The sequence below is a fragment of the Drosophila subpulchrella genome, unplaced genomic scaffold (assembly GCF_014743375.2).
Source record: "Drosophila subpulchrella strain 33 F10 #4 breed RU33 unplaced genomic scaffold, RU_Dsub_v1.1 Primary Assembly Seq75, whole genome shotgun sequence".
NCBI lineage: Eukaryota > Metazoa > Arthropoda > Insecta > Diptera > Drosophilidae > Drosophila > Drosophila subpulchrella.
The window spans coordinates 585,147-607,545 of record NW_023665711.1 but is presented as its reverse complement, the minus strand read 5'-3'; the positions used below and the strand labels follow the sequence as shown (position 1 = coordinate 607,545).

Below are 22,399 nucleotides of genomic sequence, written 5' to 3'. Positions count from 1 at the left end.
CGTGAAAATTGGAGTCAGTTTGGGGGCGAATTCAAATTCAAACCGGACAAATGTAGGTTATATGGACATTGACCCAGAATGCAGGGAACAGAGGTCCGTAATCTGCATGGGTTGGTGGTGGCCGACACTAGATCAGTTCAGATTTTGTGTCGGCGGCGCGCAGTCGCAGCGGGTTCGGTGAAATAGCTAACTCCTTACAGCGGTCGCGGTGTTCAATTGTAATTGCAATCAAAATTTTGAACGCAGTACCGCCAAATAAAAAGGAGTGATCCCGCCTGTTCAAAGTTTTCGCCGGTCGCCGACGCCGAAGAACGGTCTCTGAAGCCGGACTGGCCAAGACCCTACGGTGAGTGCGTTCCGGTTAGTGGGGGAAGAAAAAAGTCCAATAGGATTCCCATTTCAGGCCAGCCAAGAGGAGACGAGGAAGATAGTGGCCAGGTTCCATTAGTTAGGGCCTGGCCCTTTTTTTGGAGCAACCCCGGTTCTCAGCCAAAGGTTACGTAATCGGCGGATCCGGTGCCTCCAGCCGCTAGCCACCTGGAGGAACTCGTCGTGCCTGCCAGAAGATATCCTCGCGCGTGGAGAATTTACTCCGGAGAATTTACTCCTCTCCAGAATTCGGTGGAGGACTCGATCGCGCGTAACAGCACGTGGTGGAGTTACGTCACCAACCGGAGCTGGAAGAGATCGGCGGCTTAACGCGAGATAATCCTTTTATATTATGTTGTGTTGTCCATTAATTTAGCCATTTATTTAATTATTTACATACAATTTGTATAATATTTGTTGGGAGGGGATTTTTATTACACTTTAAAATTAACCTATTTATTGCACAGTATCTATTGCACGATTATTTATTTATTTATATCACAAATTTAAACCAATTTATTTATTGCCGCATGTAAACAATTCACGGCGAGTGTTTTCATATTTATATCTATTTGTTATTTATCACTTATCGCTCCTTCTGGACGAGGCTTAATATTCAAATCGTCAAAGCCAAAGAACAAAAAAACCCAAAAAACAAACATAACCGCAATTGTATCGCGGAGCACTTGTTAATCTCACGGGGAATCCTCTCCAGCGACCGCGTCGAATAGGTTCGCGTGTTATCATCGAGTCTGGGATCCACTTAAGAGAGCTCTTTTAGGTAGGGACCGAAAGAAAGAAGACAGACCAGTCTATCAGTCTACACAAATCCCTGTGTGGGACTGTTGCACCCGGCGGGCGGTGGCTGATGGGTTTCCTTACGGGAAGCAGAAGAAGTTCTGTAAATAATCTAAGTGAATAAATTGTAATAGAATGAATATGGAGTATACCTATCTTTCAGAGGGGAGGGAACATGTAGACGGTTCCAAGGTATCTTACGGTGACTGGTCCAAGGGCAGTCGGAGACATCTACGGCTGCTACGGTCGGGTGGGAGCGCAGAGGCTTTGGGTTTGCTCCCAAAAGCCCACAATATATCCGATGGTGTCCTGTGACCTAGAAGGGAACAAGTGGGAGAGTTAGTTTTGTGGTAATCACGTGTTTTGTTAGTCTTATAGTTGTGCACATTTCGTCAACGTTTTGGCCCAGCAGTAAGACAGCTGTTGCAGCTTGAAGTGTTGTAAAGTACAAACATATGTTTGTTTATTGTTGCATGTGTGTGGGCAGGGTTGGGGTATCCACACCCCAAGTGCTCTAGAGCTAGCCTGCGCTGGCCACTCGCGGACACACGTAGTACTGTTTTGGGACGTAACAACTGTTCAGGCTTATCCACTTTCAAGGAGAGCTTCTCCCAGAAGATTTTCTGTATATTTTCATTACGTTCCAACATCGCTATCTTTTTACATGGATTAGCAGTTTACCATTTTTTGATGCCCATTTTATATCAATTTTTGGATTTACGTATGGGTGGCTGATTGGGCTTTCTCCGGGATACTTGCAAGTATTCAAAGCTGTAGCAAGATCATGTCTGCCCTGGCTGCTTGAACTAGAAAGAGGACTTCACTACTCTGCGAGATTCTAAATTGACAACGCTACATCATAGACTTGGACGCACTTCAAAATAATGAAAAACTCTCTTTCAAAATCCTATGCAAAGTTTAAATTGTTTCTCAAAATCCAGTTTAAGGTGAATTTATAAAATTACAAAATGTTAGTATAAACACGCACATTTTGAACAATTAATAACATTAAACATTTAGTCTAAACCTGGGAAATCCATACTCAAGAGTTTGTTCGTTTATTTGTCAAAATTTAATAACAAAGACCACCTCATAAAAATATGGCAACTTAACGTGCGTGCTTTTGGATGCAACACCTGACTTCACAGCTGTTATGCTATCATAAAACTGTTAAGTACTAACATTTGAAGTTTGAGGCATAATAGTGTTATGTTTTGTTAATATGTTCAATTGGGACAATGCAGTGCAGCATGCGTCCGAGTTCATTTACGGACCGTGATAAAGTGTTGACTATTTTAAGCTTCCTGGAAGCATCGGCAAGTCGAAGTATGCAGGCGACTACTGATAGGCAGCGGCTATGATAGCTGATCTTTTATACACCTTCCAGAAAATTGTGTTAAATGGCTGATATTGCGAATTCAGTTTTCCGACATTCAATTTTTACGACCTCTACATCAGGCTCTACACGCTTCTATGCTGGCCACTGAGTTTGATTCAACTTCATAAAATCGGGTCCGTCAAACCATCTGAACGACTTAAGCTTCGCTACCGGAGCGCACCGAGAGATAAGATCTGCAGGACTGAGGTACATAGGCTCATGCCTCCAATGGCAATGGTTTTTTCTTCTTGGCCCTCCGAAATGCGGTTATCTTCAACCATAGAAATGTCGTTGGATGATTGACCGCGAAGGCATAAAAAACCTTGCACCGCACAACTCTAGTTTGGGGATCCACAATTTCCTGTGAGATATATGCGCCTTCGAATGGCTTTTTCTTAAGATAAATAATATGTATTTCGGTGCAACAGTTGCCAGGTCTTGCCAAGAAGGACATAAGCTGGAGGTTGGTAATTTCCTTAAAAAAAGGAAAGCAATATTTATTTTTACGATTAAAACAACATTAAAACATCGAAGCTTACCTTAGGAGTGAGCGAGAAACAAATACGCGGCTAACGTTTTTCTTCGGGTCTGTTTTTCACCGAGATACTCAGATGAGCTAAGGAAATACCAGAAAAATACCAGATTTGTCGAGTGAATTTAAATGATCGCCGTTAGCGGCCCAAAAAATAGGAAATTTAATCTTCGGCAGTGTTTGTGCAAAAGCGGTGTGGAACTTATAACTAAAAATTTAAGAAAAGCCCCAACAACGCAGGCTAGGTCAGTGTCAAATAAAACCGACGCCTAATCCAAGCTGTTTCCCAATATTGTGGGACTTCACCGACAGGAAGCAACACCACAACAAGGAAAATCTGCAGAATAGTTGAAGTGAAGAAACATGCCGAGTGGGACTTCGGTCCCAACATGGACATGCCGCCGGGCGTGTCCTCGCAAAGAAAGTTCTGGCCAAAAGAATTTGGCTACGTTGTACTAATAAAAGTATCTTTTTAGCAAAACCACCAGAACGATCTCCGTCGAGTTCTCCACTGGGGAACCACAGGACTCCTCCTCCACCAGCTACTTGGCAGCTAAAGCGGAGAAGCGGAGGACGCCCACTAAGGGACAGCTTGCCATCCTGCATACTGGCAATGGATGGTAATGTCATTACCAGGTAATGGTAATGTCAATCCGGCTCCCACTTCCAGGTCCAATATGCCTAATGGGACTCGGAGCTGGACTGCAGATGACGCGGGAAAGATGGCGAAGCATCCGTGGGACAAGAAGGAAGCTGTAAGCTACTAATTTACATAAATAAAAACATTCTTTGAACATTCAATTTATTTGTATTTTAATTTCTTTGTCCATGTTGGATGTTTGCACATGTTGGATGTGTTGAGAAATCGAAGTTAGCTTCGAACTTGACTTTAAATAGGTTTTCAGTTAGGCAGGGGGGGTTCGGGCAGAGCAATTGGTGTCTCTATATAGATTCTGCAACAATGCTTTGTGCACCAGCAGACTTTTTTTTTTAATGGCTCCAATTGATTCGTTTTCAGTTTGTCAACAGACCAAGCTGCTTGACAGTACGACCATGATACATGCATTGCATGTGAACCTTAAAAACTTCGATCACACTACAAGGAAAAAGATTAATCGACTAGTGAAGCTCTTAGCCGATCTGAGTACTCGGCTTAAAGCCTAGTACTCACATCGACGAAAACCGCGAGCTAACCATAGGAGTGAGCGAGAGGCAAACAGGCGGCTAAAGGTTTTCGTCGGGTCTGTTTTTCAGCGCGGTACTCAGATGAGCTAAGGAAATACCAGAAAAAATACCAGATTTGGCGAGTGAATTTTCGATGAACGCCGTTAGCCGCGGCCCAAGGAATAAGAAATTTAATCTCTGGCGGTGTTCGTGCAGAAGCGGTGGGGAATTTAAAAATTAAAAATGAAAGAAAAACACCCAAAACGGCTAAAGGTCAGTGCAGATGAAAAAGGATGCCCAATCCAAGCTGTTGCCCATTAATGTGGGACTTGACCGACAGGAAGCAGTACCACAACGGGTCAAATCCGCAAAATAGTTGAAGCGCTGGAGGAGATCTACTAGAGAATCCCAGTGGAAAGGAACATGGGACATCGCTCGATCTCCGACGAGCTCCATTAAGGACTCCTCCTTCACCAGCTACTTGGCAGCTGGTGATGGAGCGGACATAGAGGATGCGCCGGCTTCTATAGGGAGGAGGAAATAAGGTTGCCCGCTAAGGGACAGCTGGAGGAGCTATCACCAGCCATTATTGGCCAGCTCGGAGCTGGACTACAGATGGCGCGGGAAAGATGGCGGAGCATCCGTGGGACGAGAAGGAAGCCTTTAACTTATAATTTACATAAATAAAAACATACGTTGAACATTCAATTTATTTTTATTTTAATTTCTTTATGCACCAGCATACTCTTCTTTTTTAAATTGCTCCAATTGTTTTGTTTTCCGTTTGACAACAAGCCCAGCTGCTTGACAGTAAGACCATGCCACATGCATGGCGGGTGAACTTTGAAAACTTCGGTCACACTACAAAGAATAAGATTTTTCGACTAGTGAAACTCTTAGCCGATCTGAGTACTAGGCTTAAGGTCCGAGCTGTTGGAAGGCTCATAGGTACTGCACCAATAACAATAAATCGAAAAATGACAAGTACAGAAATCCCCTAAGCTCGTAAAAAAATACTGAATAAAAACGATTCAGCGTTGAATTGATTTGCGTGTGCGGTCCCATTTTTCACTAAAGCGAGTTGTAGCGATTATCCCCGTCTCTCTCTAGGAACTGAATGTACACAAGTCCTTCAAATTTTGATGGCGGACTAACAGGAAAATTTTCGAAACGGCAAAACCTTATGGACCAACCGTTCATCGGATGGTAGGTGGTGGATTGATCTCTTGTAGGTTGAAGTTAAGTTTTAAGTTTTGATCTATTGGCTTATAGTACGAGGGCTTCGCAGAAATAAAATCATACCTTGAATATGTTTTGACAAACAACTGCTGCGTACGTCAATCCCCAAAAGTATTGTTATTACTGCTGATCAGTTGTTGTCGGATGGCGGATGTGGTCTGTGGGATTTGGAGTTTTAGATTTGTAAAATATGTCAACTGCTTCACACGGATGGACTCTGTGCAATACTACTTTCAAAATAATTCTATAAATATTATTGCACACATTATGTTAGTGAAAATTATTTTTATACTGTTGTTCAGAACTTTAAGTTTATTCCCAATGATCATTCCGTGCGCCATGTAATTTTGGAGTCCTCCACCTATTTGCTTTTCGCCCTCTCACATAGATGACTGACAAATGTCGTCGGTGTAAGTGCTACTCTTATGGAACAATACCCTTCAGTTCTGCAGTAGGGACGCGGTGACATGGCTCAAGTCAAAAAGCTTTTTTTGTGCCTAAAACGCTGTGCCGCTGTTGACGTTAGCAGAGCAGCCGGCGCAGCGTAGAAGACTGTCAACGAAAACGATCGTGCAACAAAGAGAGGCAGATATTCGGATATTTCCCTCTCTTTCTTGTCTTATAATCTGCCTGCACTCCGCGCTCGCAGAGACAAATATCGTCCGGTCCGTTATTTTTTTTTGCGTCTCTCCGTTATGTTCGGCTAGCGACTAATATTTCGGCGGAAAAATTTTCGTGGAGCAGCGACATGTGAATGCCCTAATATCTTAGGAGCATTTTTGTGTATCGAAAATATACAACTTATATTGTTTTATAAATATAAATTATTTGATTATAGTAAAATTAAGTAATTTGGATTTACTTATAATGTTATGTTTACTTATTATACATTTTTATTACAATATATTTTTTTAGTGTAATTATAGAAAATTAGTCCGTTAAAATTGATTTCAATATTTAAAACATAAGTAGTATTAGTATTAACATTTTTAAAAAATTTCATATTGTATTTGTTACTCAAGAAGTAAAAACTATATAGTCGGATATATTTCACTTTAGAAAGGGTATAGGTGCAGTGGCACGCGCCAACAGCGAAGAGAAAACAAAAAAAATCTAGTAAAGGGGTGACTTGGTGCATTCTGTTTGAGTGATTGAAAGGGAAGCATCCATTTTAATGGTGCGCAGCAGAGTTACTTTAATCGTTTAGTTAATATAATAAAGTCAGGTAAGTGCTACATTAAGTTTAAGATGTTGTGCATTGATCTTAGTTTAAAGTACGTAAATTTTGAAGGTATTGGTTCCGTTAGCCGAAAGTGGATGACGAAATGTTTTGTGCCAATAAAAATTCTGCAACACAGCTATAAAAGGTAAATATACAATTAAACAAATAAAACGCATTTTTTAAACATATGTTTTTTCAGGAGCGTTGGCCAAGGATTCAGAGGACCCGGACAAAGGTTTAAGAACGGCGATGTCTAACGTTAAAAATAAGCTTACGAAGCAAAAAAACAGAAACAATAATTGTACAATTTTTGAAAATCTAAATAATACCATATAATTAAAATGAATTAAAATGAAATTAAATATGTATGTATTTTAAATTCTATATTTTTATACCCTTGCAGAGGGTATATTGATTTCAGTCAGAAGTTTGCAACGCAGTGAAGGAGACGTTTCCGACCCCATAAAGTATATATATTCTTGATCAGCATGACTAGACGAGTCGATCTAGCCATGTCCGTCTGTCCGTCTGTCCGTCTGTCCGTCTGTCCGTCCGTTTCTACGCAAACTAGTCTCTCAGTTTTAAAGCTATCGGGCTGAAACTTTCCCAAAAGTCTTATATCTTTTGCAGGTAGTATATAAGTCGGAACCAGCCGGATCGGACAACTATATCTTATAGTTCCCATAGGAATAATCGGACAAAAAAATGAAAAAAAATTATATCTTTGGTGTTTTTTAGCATATAAACTCCTAAGCTTGGAAATAACAATTTTTAAATAATTTTGAATTTTGAATTAAATTTTATCGAAATCGGACGACTATATCATATAGCTGCCATAGGAACGATCGGAAAATTTGTGGAAAAATAATATGAAAAAAATTTTAGCTTCGGTGTTTTTCAACATATAACCTCCAACGCTTGGAAATAACATTTTTTAATTAGTTCTGAATTTCGAATTAAATTTTATCAAAATCGGACGACTATGTCATATAGCTGCCATAGGAACGATCGCAAAATTGGTAGGAAAATAATATGAAACAAATTATAGCTTCGGTGTTTTTTAACATATAACCTCCTACGCTTGGAAATAACATTTTTTAATTAGTTCTGAGTTTCGAATTTAATTTTATCAAAATCGGACGACTATATCATATAGCTGCCATAGGAACGATCGGAATATTGGTAGGAAAATAATATGAAACAAATTATAGCTTCGGTGTTTTTTGACATATTATCTTATACTATTGGGAATATCATTTTTTGTGTTTTTAAATTTAATAATTATAGCTGCAAGGGTATATAAGCTTCGGCTTGCCGAAGCTAACTTCCTTTCTTGTTTTAATTGAAAACTCAAGGAAAAATTCTGATTTTCACAAGTGATTCACTTGGGACGTGTCCCTTGCAAGTGATTTCATAAGTGAAAACTCAAGGAAAAATTCTGATTTTCCCAAGTGTTTCACTTGGGACCCGTCCCTTGCAAGTGATTTCACAATTGAAAACTCAAGGAAAAATTCTGATTTTCCCAAGTGATTCACTTGGGACGAGTCACCGGCACGTGATAGGCCATACGAAAAATGAGTATAAGGAACAAGTGAAATCCCGTAGGACTTCGAAAAATTTTCATTTGAATTTTCACTTGTGAAAATGCGGACATCCCATACAATTTTCTATATGGAGCGTCACTTGTTCTTCACTTGTGCACGAGGACATGTCCCAGGTGATTCCCAAGGTGATTCACAAGTGAAACTTTTTTTTTGGAACTGAAGGGTAGTTACATATTTCAAATAGTGCTTTGTGGGAATCGTGTATAATGAAGATGGATGGTTAATGGAAATGGTCTATAATAACCAATTCTTCGATTACTATTATCAAAAACTTGCAATTGAACTAGTTTAATTTTTACAGCTATATACAAGTTTTAATTCAAATTGGACGTAGAATAACCTTATAAAATTTGTGCTGTGTATTTTGTTTTTACATTGGTTCAATTTTAACGAAATGCTAGTCGAAGCATCGTGAATATGTAGCTGTGTGTATCTTAAAATCATTTGGGTACGTTAGAGAAGACGATGTGTATGTTGTACACATTGTTAAACAAACTTCACCTTTCAGGCATATGTACTTATGGTATTTATTTCTTGGTCAAGAACTCAAATCAATTATGAATTTCATGTAAAGAGTAAAACCAATTGGCGTATCATGAGAACTAAAAAAATCGATACAACAGATCGACCTAATAATACTTGGATCAAAGTATGATTATGAATGTGTGTGCAGTGTAAACACATATTTATGTATTTATAATATACATTGTGCTTCTTTGTTGTTATTTTAAATCTAACGCTGTTTTGGACTATATAGGACTTAATTAAAATTCGACAAAAGAATCTGTTGAATACACACCGAAGGGGGTGTGGTTCTATTTATTGAAATGTACATCAGCTCACAATTAATTCTGGCATCGAAAGTATATATATGTATGTACACTGTACATATATGTATATATTTGTTTTAAATATTTCCTATACAGTGCCAAACTTTACGTTTGGAATACTTAGCATCTTAAACTTCAAATGCGATTTTCTTCCTCTAATGAGTGTATTATAAAATTTAACAAAATTATTTTGCATAAAGGGAATATTTAACAATCAAATTAATTTTCTTTTATATCTTAAAAATAAATTTTTAAAAATAAGAAATTAAAAAATATTCAGGTTTTGCCAAACATATTTTAATAACTATTTCGATAAAACTTAACCGATTTGGTGGCTTTTGCAAGAACTTGTACTTAGCACTTGACATGGACTTTTGGAGGGCTACTGGGTAAATATATTTCCCAAAGTCCTCCTTATCCCAAACTTAGATCCGTTCTGAGTAGATCTTAGGGTTTTCATTATCCTTTTATGTGATCCTTTTGCGCTTTCTGGCCACTCAAAGCTTGTATTGTCCTATGTGCCTTGCATTTTACATGGTTATAAAATAAAAACGGCTTCAGGCATCCATTCACAAATGTTACTATACAACAAACCCTGATCCTGAAAATCAAATATTATTTTTCGCAGAGATAAGGGCCTTTATTTTTATGTTTTTGTATTTAACCATTTTTGGTGTTATTCAAGGTACTTAAACGATTTTATGATACAAATTTGGTCTTATACTACAGATATGAGACAAATCGGATTTGACAAAAAAAACAACCAAACCGGTTAAGTTTTAACGAAATAGTTATTCAAAACCCAAGTGTGCCAAAAATTGTGTTCTGCAAAATCAGTTTATTTTTTAGATTTAAAAATTTAGTTTTATGAGAAAAATCAATGTAAAAAATTATTTAATAATATTCCCGTAATACAAATTTCAGAACACATGTGTTAAAGAAAGAAACGCGCATTTGAAGTTCAAGATTCTAAGCGTGCCAACATAAAGTTCGGCCCTTTAAGTCGATCAAGCAGTACCTAAATTATAATATAATTTAAAAGTTGTATAGCCGCTGGGCTCTTTAAAAGTCTATTTACACTAGGATGGATAATATCAATAGTTGGGCTCTGGTGACCGCCATCGATGTTTTTCAAACTTTTTGTGATAGTATTGATCGGGATTACTAGCCGAATCGATCTAGCCATGTCCGTCTGTCCGTGTGAACGGCTCGCGATGATCGTAACAAAGGTTATTGATAAAGACGGACTGCAGGCGATGTGGAGAACGGCGCTTAGAGAGGGTTAACGAGGGTAAGCCGCTAGAAGCCTCAAATGACGGGACGCTGGCAGAGCAGGGATTGCGTCGACCACAGGCGATGTTGAGTACTGCGCTGAGAGTGGGGTAACGAGGATAAGCCGCTAGTAAAAATTATTATAATTAATTCTCCTTTACTGCGTATTCTGTTGATTTGTTACTGACTGATTCGTGCCGTTGGTTGATGACCCTGACGGAGATGTTGGCTATTGATCGTACAAACTGCAGTGTCTGCAGTATATTGTCCTGCCATTGTTTCATTCGCTTATTAACATAACAGTAACTTACCCTTCAGGGCCCTTCTCGTATCTGTCGCTGGGTACAGCACTTGTACAATTTTGGAAACAGTCGCTCTGGCGCCCACATTTTTAAAGCTAGAGTTACATCTTAATCAGACAAGTCCCGCTCGTAACTTCGTTCCTTATAAAGTTTTAACTCTATAGCTTAAACTCCTCAAGGCACTGGGCTGAAACCATCTTGCTCTGCGTCTATATACTAAATCCCAGTTTAAGGCTTTCTTTCTTTCCGAGATCTCAGCGCTCATACGGACGGATGGAAGCTATTGGAATGAAACTTTCTGACAACTATATTCTATAGCTCCGACAGATTTCAACGGAAAAAATAGAAACGAAATTCTTTCTTCATCTTTTTTTTTGATTATATTCTCTTCTACTCTGGAGTACAGCTCTTTTTGACGTTTGCAAACAATGAAACTCGATTAAAGACAACATTAATATAATGTATGTACTTTCTTAGTACTAGAATTCGTACATCACTGTGGACGGCAGTCCAGGTAGTGACGAAAGCGCACCAGGAGTGTGTGCGAAGCGACAGAATAAACAAGAAAGAACGCTTTAGTCGAGTACCTCGTCTTTCAGATAAGACCAAAGACTAAAGAGTCCAAAGAGAGATGGAGATATGCAAGCAGCAAGAGATTGTATTGCGCCACCTACCCGCGATCTCAATATATGGCGGCAGACAGATTTAAGCGTTATAGGCGTTAGAGTTGGCGTGCGAAACTTTTCCGGGTCAATCAATATGTATTGACGAGACAAATACATTTCAGTTAAAATTTTGTTTCTATCATGAAAATTGTGGGCGGCTTGTGGGAGTTAGAGTGGGCGTGGCATATTCGCGTAACATTTCATACTCTCGACGAATCTAGTATACCCTTTTACTCTACGAGTAACCGCTATAAAAGCTGCAGTGATGATCCGATCATAACGAGTGATACACCAATTGAAAGGTATCGAAAAAATCATCAGTCATATCAAGACCTTAAATTTTAATTGGCTTTGGGATAAAGAGCTGCGAAAGTGTAAAAGTAATAACTGTTGGCGATACTGGAAGTAAATACCCCAGGCTATCATCTTATTTACATATACTTACTAAAGGGACGGGTCCAAAAGCAAGATGCTGTGGGACTTTTCAAAATGAAACTAGAAAATACCACATGTCGGAGTAGTTATCGAAATTATATTTATTACTACAGTACGCAGTATCCCGCTCCTCAGCTAAATAGAGCGCAAGGCAGATGGAGACATGCAATCGGCAAAGAGACTTTTTCCGAGATTGCAGGGCGTCACCTAGCGGCAATTCCTAAATTTGGTCAAAACTGCTTAGTAAATAGTCAGATCTGAAAAAATTCCATTTACACTTTTACAAAGTCTTAAAAACTGTGGGCCCCAGACAGATATGTCGTCATGGGTGTTCGAGTGGCCTTGACAAACTTTTGTTTGTGTGCATCACAGTTCTGAAGGCTTGTGGGCGTTAGAGTGTGTGTGTGTGACTAAATCGATAGGTATTGACGAAATCAATACGTCAACTAAGTTAGTTCGGTACGTACACCCTAAGATTTACATTTTTGAATGTTTTTTTAGGATAAACCTCTTATTAAATTTGGTTTTTAATTCATAATTTATTAAAATATTCTTGTCTCTAAATTTCCTTCACAGGAAAGTTATCAAGTAAAGGACTTTTTAAGATTTTTTGGATAAAAATCGAACTGGGCATAAATTGCCACACATTAAAAAAAACATTATTCCTTACATATTTTTTACCTAACATTTGGAAGGTTATACACAAAAAAAAACCCTGTGATGAATCAAAATCAGTTGACCAGTGCAGAATGTTGCAGTTTTTCGAAAATTTGCTAAATATTGCGTACAAATTCAGTGTATAACTTTGTATACCCGTTAATGGTAAAGTAAAGCGGTAAATTGTACTCGTCGAAAAGTATGTAACAGGTAGAAGGATGCGTTTCCGACCCCATAAAGTATGAAACTGCGGTTTTAATAAGGGCGCCTAAATTCTTATTAAATAAATCAAAAACTGTTTTGTATATCGATGAAATTGTGTGAAAGTACATATAATGTCATTATGTATGAAACTCGATTTATTTTGGATGGCCACCTCGGGCACGCTTGCAGAAGTCCAGATGCTGAACCCAATTTTCAAGCTTCCAAGCATAGATCGGCCGATATTGCTGCAATTTCACGTTCGATGTTCGTGGGAAGTTCATCAATCGTCGCGGCTTCAGCTCTTGCGTCAACTTGATCTTGTAGGATGTCGCCACAACGACGTCGCAGAGATTCCCAACCCATGTGAGAGACTGACTCCGAATTTCGGTAGTAAATTTTAATAACTTCACGTCGATCTTACTGGAGGAAAATGACAAAAGAGCGAATAAAAAATATGGGGTCGTTTGTTAAGCTTAAATGTTAAGATGACCGCTTTAATATTTGAATACGCAAAATCGCATTGGTTCGCAAAAAATCGCATTAGGCACATGGGTTTCCCTTACGAGAGTTAGTGGTAGTCTAATGGGAAAACAGAAAGATTTACAGCGCTGGTACGTGCACAAATGTTCGGTTCATTTACTGCCTTCTTGTGCTTTTCAACTCTGGTCTCTTCCGTCTCTTTCTTGTTCGCTTATGAAATTTTTTAATTTGAAATTGATATTGAGTTGTTTGGGGAGACAAAAAGGACAAATTGCTTAAATTGATAATTATACAATAGAATAAGAAGCGCTCTGCGCTCTCATTTTTCTGCACATGCTTATGTTTCTGGCAGCGCCAAGAAAGAGAGAGCAATTCATAAAATAGACCAAAAATCATATCCATAATAATGTATGTTTGCTAAGCAAGAAGCATCTAAAAGCGTATTATGTACCATATACATGTACTTGAATCTAAATGTTTTCCTTAATTGTTCAATGAAATATTTGGTCGATCAGCTGTGTTTAAAAGAGTTATAATCGCCGATCAGTTCGGCAACTATTTACAAACAAACATGCATAAATACATGTGTCATTGCTTCGCTCAGACGTCATTGCTTTTCTTCTTGGGAGGTTTTTGGGCGTGGCAAACTTTTTAAGTTAATGGATGGTACCCTTCATTTCCAAAAAAAGTTTCACTTGTGAATACCGCGGGACATGTCACCTTGCACGAGTGAAGAACAAGTGACACTCCATATAGACAATTGTATGGGATCTCCGCGTTTTCACAAGTGAAAATTCAAATGAAAATTTTTCGAAGGCACTCGGGATTTCACTTGTTCCTTATAATCATTTGTAGTACTGCATGTCACCTGCTGGTGACACGTCACACGTGACATCACTTGTGAAATTCTGAATAGTTCCGATGAGCTTAAACTTATGAAATCACCTGCAAGTGACACGTTCCACGTGAAATCACTTGTGAAATTCAGAATATTTCCAATGAGTTTTCACTTATGTAATTACAGAATTTAAAATACAATAAATTTATTTTAATTAAATAGTGTTATTTAGGTTTTTTTTAAAGGACAGTTATTGTTAGTAAGCCTAGTTTTATGTTACGTTAATTTGCTTTTTACATTGGTCATCGCCTTTCTTAAACTTTTGTCCGGGTCCTCCGAATCCTAGGCCAACGCTCCTGAAAAAATGTATGGGCATAAGTTTAAAAAATGCGTTTTCCTTGTCTATTTGTATATTTACCTTTTAGAGCTGTGTTTCACCCTTTGCGGTATTTTTATTGGCACAAAACATTTAATTATCCACATTCGGCTAACGGAACCCATAAAACACCTTAAAATTTACGTACTTTAAACTAAGATCAATGCACAACATCTTAAACTTAATGCAACACTTACCTGACTTTATTATTTTAACTTAAGGAAACGATTAAAGTAACTCTGCTGCGCACAATTTCAATGGATGCTTCTTTTCAATTACTTAAACAGAATTCACCCCTTTACTTGATTTCTTTTGTTTTCTCTTCGCTGTTGGCGCAGTGGCTCCTATAGCCTTTCTAAAGCAAAAACAATATCAGACTATATTATTTTTACTTCTTGAGTAAAAAATACAATACGAATTTTTTTTAAATGTTATTATGTTATGTTAACGGACTACATTTCTATAACTGAACTAAAAAATTGTATTGTAATAATAATGTATAATACGTAAACATAACATTATAAGTAAATTCAATTTACTTAATTTTACTATAATCAACAAATTTATGTTTATAAAAGAATATTAGTTGATTTTTTTCGATATACAATAATGCTCCTAAAATACTAGGGCATTCACATGTCGCTGCTCCACGAAAACTTTTCCGCCGAAATGTTAGTCGCTAGCCGAACATAACGGAGAGACGCAAAAGAAATGAGAGCGCCGAGTGCAGGCAGATTATAAGACCAAAGAAAGAGAGGGAACCTCCGAGTATCTTCATCTCTTTGTTGCACGGCCGTCTTCGTAGGCAGTCTTCTACGCTGCGCTGACTTCTTTACTGACGTCAACGGCGGCACAGCGTTTTAGGCAAAAAAAAAAAACGAAAACAATGTTTGCCTTCAGACATGTCACCGCATCCCTACTGCAGAACTGAAGGTATTAACGAGACCAGTACATTTCAATTAACATTTTTTTATAGCATCAAAACTGTGGGCGCCCGTTCCTCAGCTAAATAGAGAGCAAGGCAGATGGAGACATGCAAGCAGCATGGAGACTTATCACGAGATTGCAGGGCACCACCTAGCGGCGATTACTATATTTGGTCATAACTGCTTGATAATCAAAACAAATAGACACATATTGGCGTCACGGGTGTTTGTGTGGGCGTGACAAACTTTTGTTTCGTTCAATTGATAGGTATTGGCGAAACAAATAAATTTTTGTTCAAATTTTTATTCTTGTGGCGTTAGAGTGGGCATGGCTCAATCGATAGGTATAGACGAAAGCAGTACATCAACTAAGTTCATCCAGTAGGTAAACCCGAAGATGTACATTTTTGAATCGTTTTTTTGAAGAAAAACCGCTTTTTAGCTTAATAACGTGCCTGTACCCAAATTTCTTTCACAGGGTAGTAATTAAATATAGGACCATTTAAGATTCTTTTAAACAAAAATCGAAGTGTGCATAAATTGACAGACATAAATAACATTTTTTTAAATTTTTTGTTGAACCTAATAAATATTTAAGTTTTTTATCATTTCAAAGGTAATTTAAAAAAAACGCGTGTTGAATGAAAATCGCACACGCCCACAAGAGCACATGACTCTTAAACCTGTCTACCGCCGCACACTTGAAGATGTTGTAAATGTGTAAATAAGATTTTGTTTTGAAATTTTGTTATTAAAAACACAAGTGTGTCAAGACTTTTGAGCAGCTAATTCTGCCTATTTTTTGGTTTTTTTAAATTAAAAAATTTAGTTTTAAAAGATAATTTATTGAAACCAAATTAATTTGATTGTTGAATATTCCCATTATGAATAATAATTTTGTTGAATTTTATAACACATTTAGAAAGGTAGAAAAGCGCACTTCAAGTGTGCCAACACTTAAGATCGTCACTGTAGACTGCTAGCATCGTTGTCGAATATTCAGAAATGCTAGTCGCCTAAACTACAGAGGCTTATTTTCCTATAAAGTCGAATGTTTTACATCTTAGAAAGCTAACATTTAAAACAAGGATTGCTTGCAAATATTCGAAAAAATTTGTGTTTTCCATCCACAGGGTCCCTAAATGAAAAAATACGAACATTTTATGTTTCGCATGATGCTGTTTTTCGATTTTTTGATGAATGGTTGGAAATTTACAAGTACAAAAATAAAAACACTAGCAACGCTTTACTTTAACGTCAGTTTTCTATGAACTCGAATCTTTAAAAGCCGCATCTGTTGTGTAAACGCCTGGAATGATTTTCAAATATTCAACAATGCAGTCTAAACACCCTAGCAAAATCGATTGCTTAACGAAATATCTTAAGCAAATTTAACTTTTGTCAATCTTTGGTTTTTGTTTTCTAAAATAAGTACAATTAAAGTATTCATTATTCGTTGAAACAGCTTAAAGATGCTGAATATGTGAAAATGGTTTATATATTTTTGAATATATCCGATAAGTATTAAGATTATGTTGTATTTCCATTACCAGCCTATTTAACGTACTGTATGTCATTTGTACTATTTTGATATTAATTTTGCTATCCCTTTTATGGTAGCTATAGGATATAGTAGCTCGATTTATATCAAATTTAACTCGTAGTTCCGAAATTTTAAAATACAATAAACCGTCGTAAAAGAAAATATGATGAAAAATAACGGAGCTATATTTTTTTTCCATTAAATATCCTATGGTTCCTACTGTAATTATATGATATCATCGTGCGTTTTTTTATACCCTTGCAGAGGGTATATTGATTTCAGTCAGAAGTTTGCAACGCAGTGAAGGAGACGTTTCCGACCCCATAAAGTATATATATTCTTGATCAGCATGACTAGACGAGTCGATCTAGCCATGTCCGTCTGTCCGTCTGTCCGTCTGTCCGTCCGTTTCTACGCAAACTAGTCTCTCAGTTTTAAAGCTATCCGGCTGAAACTTTCCCAAAAGTCTTATATCTTTTGCAGGTAGTATATAAGTCGGAACCAGCCGGATCGGACAACTATATCTTATAGCTCCCATAGGAATAATCGGACAAAAAAATGAAAAAAAATTATATCTTTGGTGTTTTTTAGCATATAAACTCCTAAGCTTGGAAATAACAATTTTTAAATAATTTTGAATTTTGAATTAAATTTTATCGAAATCGGACGACTATATCATATAGCTGCCATAGGAACGATCGGAAAATTTGTGGAAAAATAATATGAAAAAAATTATAGCTTCTGTGTTTTTCAACATATAACCTCCAACGCTTGGAAATAACATTTTTTAATTAGTTCTGAATTTCGAATTAAATTTTATCAAAATCGGACGACTATGTCATATAGCTGCCATAGGAACGATCGCAAAATTGGTAGGAAAATAATATGAAACAAATTATAGCTTCGGTGTTTTTTAACATATAACCTCCTACGCTTGGAAATAACATTTTTTAATTAGTTCTGAGTTTCGAATTTAATTTTATCAAAATCGGACGACTATATCATATAGCTGCCATAGGAACGATCGGAAAATTGGTAGGAAAATAATATGAAACAAATTATAGCTTCGGTGTTTTTTGACATATTATCTTATACTATTGGGAATATCATTTTTTGTGTTTTTAAATTTAATAATTATAGCTGCAAGGGTATATAAGCTTCGGCTTGCCGAAGCTAACTTCCTATCTTGTTCTAAATTAAATTCAAAAAAAGGAAATATAAACGTAACGTAGTTTTTTGGTGTTACGTAGAGTAATTAAAACTCAGATCAGACGCCAGTATTAACCGAATTACAGCCATGATTATATGAGTAGCACAAAAAGTACGCTCTCTGTTTGTAAATATTAACATATTATTTAATAGGCAAACTTTTTTCTAATAGTGTTCCATTAACATTTGTTCTTAATAAAAACAACACTTTATGGCATTCGGTGCCATGTCCAAAAAGTCAAATTTTTAGGCCTATATTTGTAAAATGACCTGTTCACCTTAATAGCACACATTGGATTTAAACAAGGAAATGTTCCTTCGAAAAAATTTTTTTTAAAACGTGTTTGGAGACTTGATAGGATTCTTATTTATGAAAAAACTGGGCAAATGTGACTTGCCACAAAGTTCCGAACCATTCAAAGATCGTAACTGGTAAAAGTTTTATTTTAAAATTCACTGTTTAGTACTTTCAAGATTTTTATGTAAAACCCATGAAATAATCGTTCTTCTGTAAGTTTCCTGAAACCTGACAATTATTCTCTGAGTTTTATTTTACGCTTTGAGATTTAAATAAAAATCTTTTGATAGGTTTTATTAAAGCAATATAATGAAAAATTAAAAAAAAAGTAATGTTGGGGCGGGATGGCTTGATCGCTGAAATAATTTAAGTCCCAAGAACGAAGGGTACGCAAAAAAGCACGGGTAGTTTGGGGTTTTTGCGCGACATAGGTGCTTATTCGTACACTTTGAAATAAGAACTAGTTAAGCCTAACTTAACTTAAGAGCTCCGGTGCGGAGCGGAGACTTAGGGGAGAGCGGACGGCAGTGCGAGCGCGCGAGATGTAGACATCTGGATAAAACTGCCGCTCGACACTGCCTCCTGAAATTAAACGCCCTTTTGACGTTAACATTCTCCCTCCCCTTGCGAGGACACCCGTAGCATGAACCTCAGGATAGAAGGCTCAGGAATATGTTGGAAGTGAAGATCGGTCGTCCGTATGTAGGAGAGTGTGGTGGCCCTTTCCACACTTGTGGCAGTGATGACCACTGCGGCAGGAGTCCTTGAGCCAAGCAATTGGAGCAGTACTTCTGGATATGTACTTCCTGGAGCCGATTCTGGGGGCTTGAGGATGGATATTTTGGCAGACTCGGCACTGGTAGGATTTAATACCTCGAGTACGTCTGCCATCCAAGGCGGGGTATGGAACCCAATATTCGGATGGAGTATTCTTATGAGAGACTTTTTGTACGGTAACTTGCGTTGAATAGGTGGAACTGACGCGGATACTGGCCTTGGAGGGTCGGATGGAATTAGCGGAGTAGTAGGACCGCTGTTTCGATGCAGCAATGTGTGATGCCGATCTTGGCAAGTGAGACAGCTGTGAGCGTTTGTGCAATCCCGGAATTGATGGCTGCTTGCAAAGCAATTGGATCACAACTGCTTCCTTTGGATATAGGCTAGGCGATCGTTTAGAGTCATTTGTAGGAAGCGTGGACATATACGCACGTGATGGTTCTTCTTCGAACACAGATCGCAGCCTTTGGGTATCGGAAGTAAACTTGTGTTGTAGGAATTTATTTTTGGAAATTCTGCCACTCGATTTGTGTCTTTGGATTGGACGTGGAGGAAATTGGCAGATCGGAAACTATCGACGGCCTCAAGAGTTCGATGGCGCCCCGTCAAATAGGAATCAAGCGCAAGCCACTTGCAAATTTCGGCTTTATTTTGGATGGATTGCTCCCATAATGAGAGGGTGAGCTTTGGTAGTTCTGTCGAGCACATATAAACCAGGATAGGGTCCCAATTCTCAATAATAGCTCCGGAAAATTGAAGTTCCATTTTGAACAAAAATAATAGTACCTGCAAAAGAATTTTTCAAAAATCATATTGCTTATATTTTTTATAATTTTTTTAAAATGCTTAGAAACATGCATTTGAGCCATATTTTTCTCTTTTTCATACAAATTTTTTCCGACATTGTCACCTTTAAAAAATCATAAAAAAATATAAGCAAAATGATTTTTGAAAAATTCGTTTTGCAGTTACTATTATTTTTGTTTGAAGAAACTTTTTGCATCAAAAAATTTAAGTTTTCAAGACGAGATAAAAAGTTAAAAAAGTAGATTTTCACACAAATTCGTACTTTTCAATAAGTACTGAATGGGTTAAGAAATGTATTGTATCTTTCAACGGCATTTTAATTACCTTTCCATTGATGCCAAAGCTAACAAATCGCTGAAATAATTTAAGTCCCAAGAACGAAGGGTGTGCAAAAAACACGGGGATAGTTTGGGTTTATAGGTGTTTATTCGTACACTTTGAAATAAGAACTAGTTAAGCCTAACGTAACTTAAGCGCTCCGGTGCGGAGCGGAGACTTAGGGGAGAGATGGAGAGGGAGAGCGGACGGCAGTGCGAGCGCGCGAGGTGTAGACATCTGGATAAAACTGCCGCTCGTAACTGCCTCCTGAAATTAAACGCCCTTTTGACGTAAACAAGTAAAGTAAAATATATTAAATATATATATATATTCAACCAAAGGAACATTTTTTAAAAATTAATTTTTTTTCCTGAGATTGAACGCAAGCTTAAAAGGAAAATACACTAATCAACCCTTCCATGTAAAGGACAAAACCTGAAGTTCATAAGAAATGTTGTGAAAGTAAAAATATTTGCAGCATGTCGTTTTGTGGACTCGAACTCCAAACTGCGCTTTCCTGAGGAAATACTATTTCAAATACAAAGTCGCAACTCCTCTACCCGCTAGGCCACGCTGTGGTCAAGTCAAGAACAACTTTTACTTAATTTTAAAAACGTTAAAATCTTTGGTTCTTAAGTTTAGAGTTAGCCTTTTCCCCCAGTGCAGGTATCGTAGAGTAACTTGTAGTCGCTCTGCTGGTCTAATACAATTCCGACAGCATGTAAATGAATTAAATTGCCTTATAATTTTTTTAAGACGCGCGGTAATGCGCGAATGAGAAGACTTTGGGATTGTCGAAGGTACGACTGTCACAATTTTTTCCAACTTTTTTTTCCAGTACATAAATTGTTATATCGGAGGTGCTGGCCCGGCTCCCGGTACGTGGTGTTGGGTAGCCTCTGCTTGCGTCGCAGTGCATTGCCCGCTTATTGCGCAGACCAAAGTTTGGGCTTCTGGCACTGTCGTTCTGCAATATCCGCAGGTGACGCTGGCCTTACATTGTTCTCATGCCGGCTATGCGTGATCAGCTTGGCAACTTCACTGTTGCCGGGTGACGGTGTTAACTTGTATTTTGATTGTGGATGTATGGCTTGTCTTTTTCAAAATTTTGTACGAACTGATGCGGAGTTATACGTTAAGCCTATCGTATCCGTGATAAGGTACTATACAGAGAGAGGGAAAGAGTGTGAGAGAGAGAGGGAGAGAGAGTGAGAGAGAGGGAGAGAGAGAGAGTGAGAGAGAGAGTGAGAGGGAGAGAGAGTGAGAGAGAGTGAGAGGGAGAGAGAGTGAGAGAGAGTGAGAGGGAGAGAGAGAGAGAGGGAGAGAGAGAGAGAGGGAGAGAGAGAGAGCGGAACGCACCGCACTTTCGACTCAGCCTTATACTTTGGACCAGGAAAAGAAGTTCCACATCTCAGCAGGACAGCGCGACTGCGTGCCACATGTCCCAGGAGGTTCAGCAGGATAGCGCCAAGACATCGGACTCTAGGTGGTAGCCGTGGGTCTACAACAAAGATGCCAACCTGAATCCGTGGACTTCGGACCTGGAGTGGAGAGTTCCAGCGGGCCGTGCGCAAAAGAGAAATAACGGTTCCCGGATGCCCTATATAAGACCGCTGGGCACTGGGACCCATCATCATTCGATCACGAGGAGTCAGTCCAACAAGATCAGCCAGCTATTAAAGTCAAAGTCAACCAGCAACAAGTCAAGTCGTCGTAAGCAGCGCTGTGGGATACATACAAGAAGCAAGATCGCTAAGTCGAGACGTTCGGGATTGGGACATAAGGAATCTCCGAATTGAGACACAGGTAGCTGAGGTCCAGAGGGTATCACAAGGCTAAGTCAAGGCGGTTTGTTTCTTACTTTGTCGCGACCACACCCTGGCACATCGCCCGGCGGGTCCGTCATAGTCGAGCAATAAAGTCCTGCGACGAGGAACCGTGAACTCAAGGGGAAAGTTGTCTAGACCCAGGCACACTACGAGCATCACGAGGTACAGGATGGAGTCAGCGATCACCGAGTCAACGCGTCGACGAGCCAAGACGAGCAGTATCAACAGCCATTGGAACCAGCGCGAGACGACAACGAGACCAACCGAGCCACCCACCGCTGTAATAAGTAAAACGGAAATAAACCCTTATCCTTTGAATTCTTTGCT

General features: G+C 38.4%; 1 protein-coding gene and 1 long non-coding RNA gene across 10 annotated transcripts in view; one reads left to right on the top strand and one right to left on the bottom strand.

Annotated features, from left to right (window-relative positions):
- Positions 1-984: 984 nt before the first annotated feature.
- On the bottom strand, positions 985-3,387 carry LOC119562621. Its single transcript, XR_005221905.1, has 3 exons — positions 2,442-3,387; positions 1,320-1,483; positions 985-1,268 (listed from the first exon to the last, which is right to left on the bottom strand). It is a non-coding gene; the product is annotated as an uncharacterized LOC119562621 (long non-coding RNA).
- Positions 3,388-8,581: 5,194 nt separating this feature from the next.
- Positions 8,582-22,399, top strand: part of LOC119562619 (catenin delta-2) — a 180,075-nt gene continuing 166,257 nt past the window's right edge. For 3 of the 9 annotated variants that reach the window (XM_037875850.1, XM_037875851.1, XM_037875848.1), the window contains exons 1-2: positions 8,584-8,754; positions 8,815-8,829. In XM_037875850.1, the coding sequence (XP_037731778.1) occupies positions 8,819-8,829 (11 nt within the window). In that variant the 5' untranslated portion in view covers positions 8,584-8,754; positions 8,815-8,818. Of the gene's footprint in view, positions 8,755-8,814; positions 8,830-8,938; positions 8,956-22,399 lie in introns of those variants that run through there. The other 6 variants (XM_037875852.1, XM_037875849.1, XM_037875847.1 and 3 more) reach the window with 6 other exon arrangements.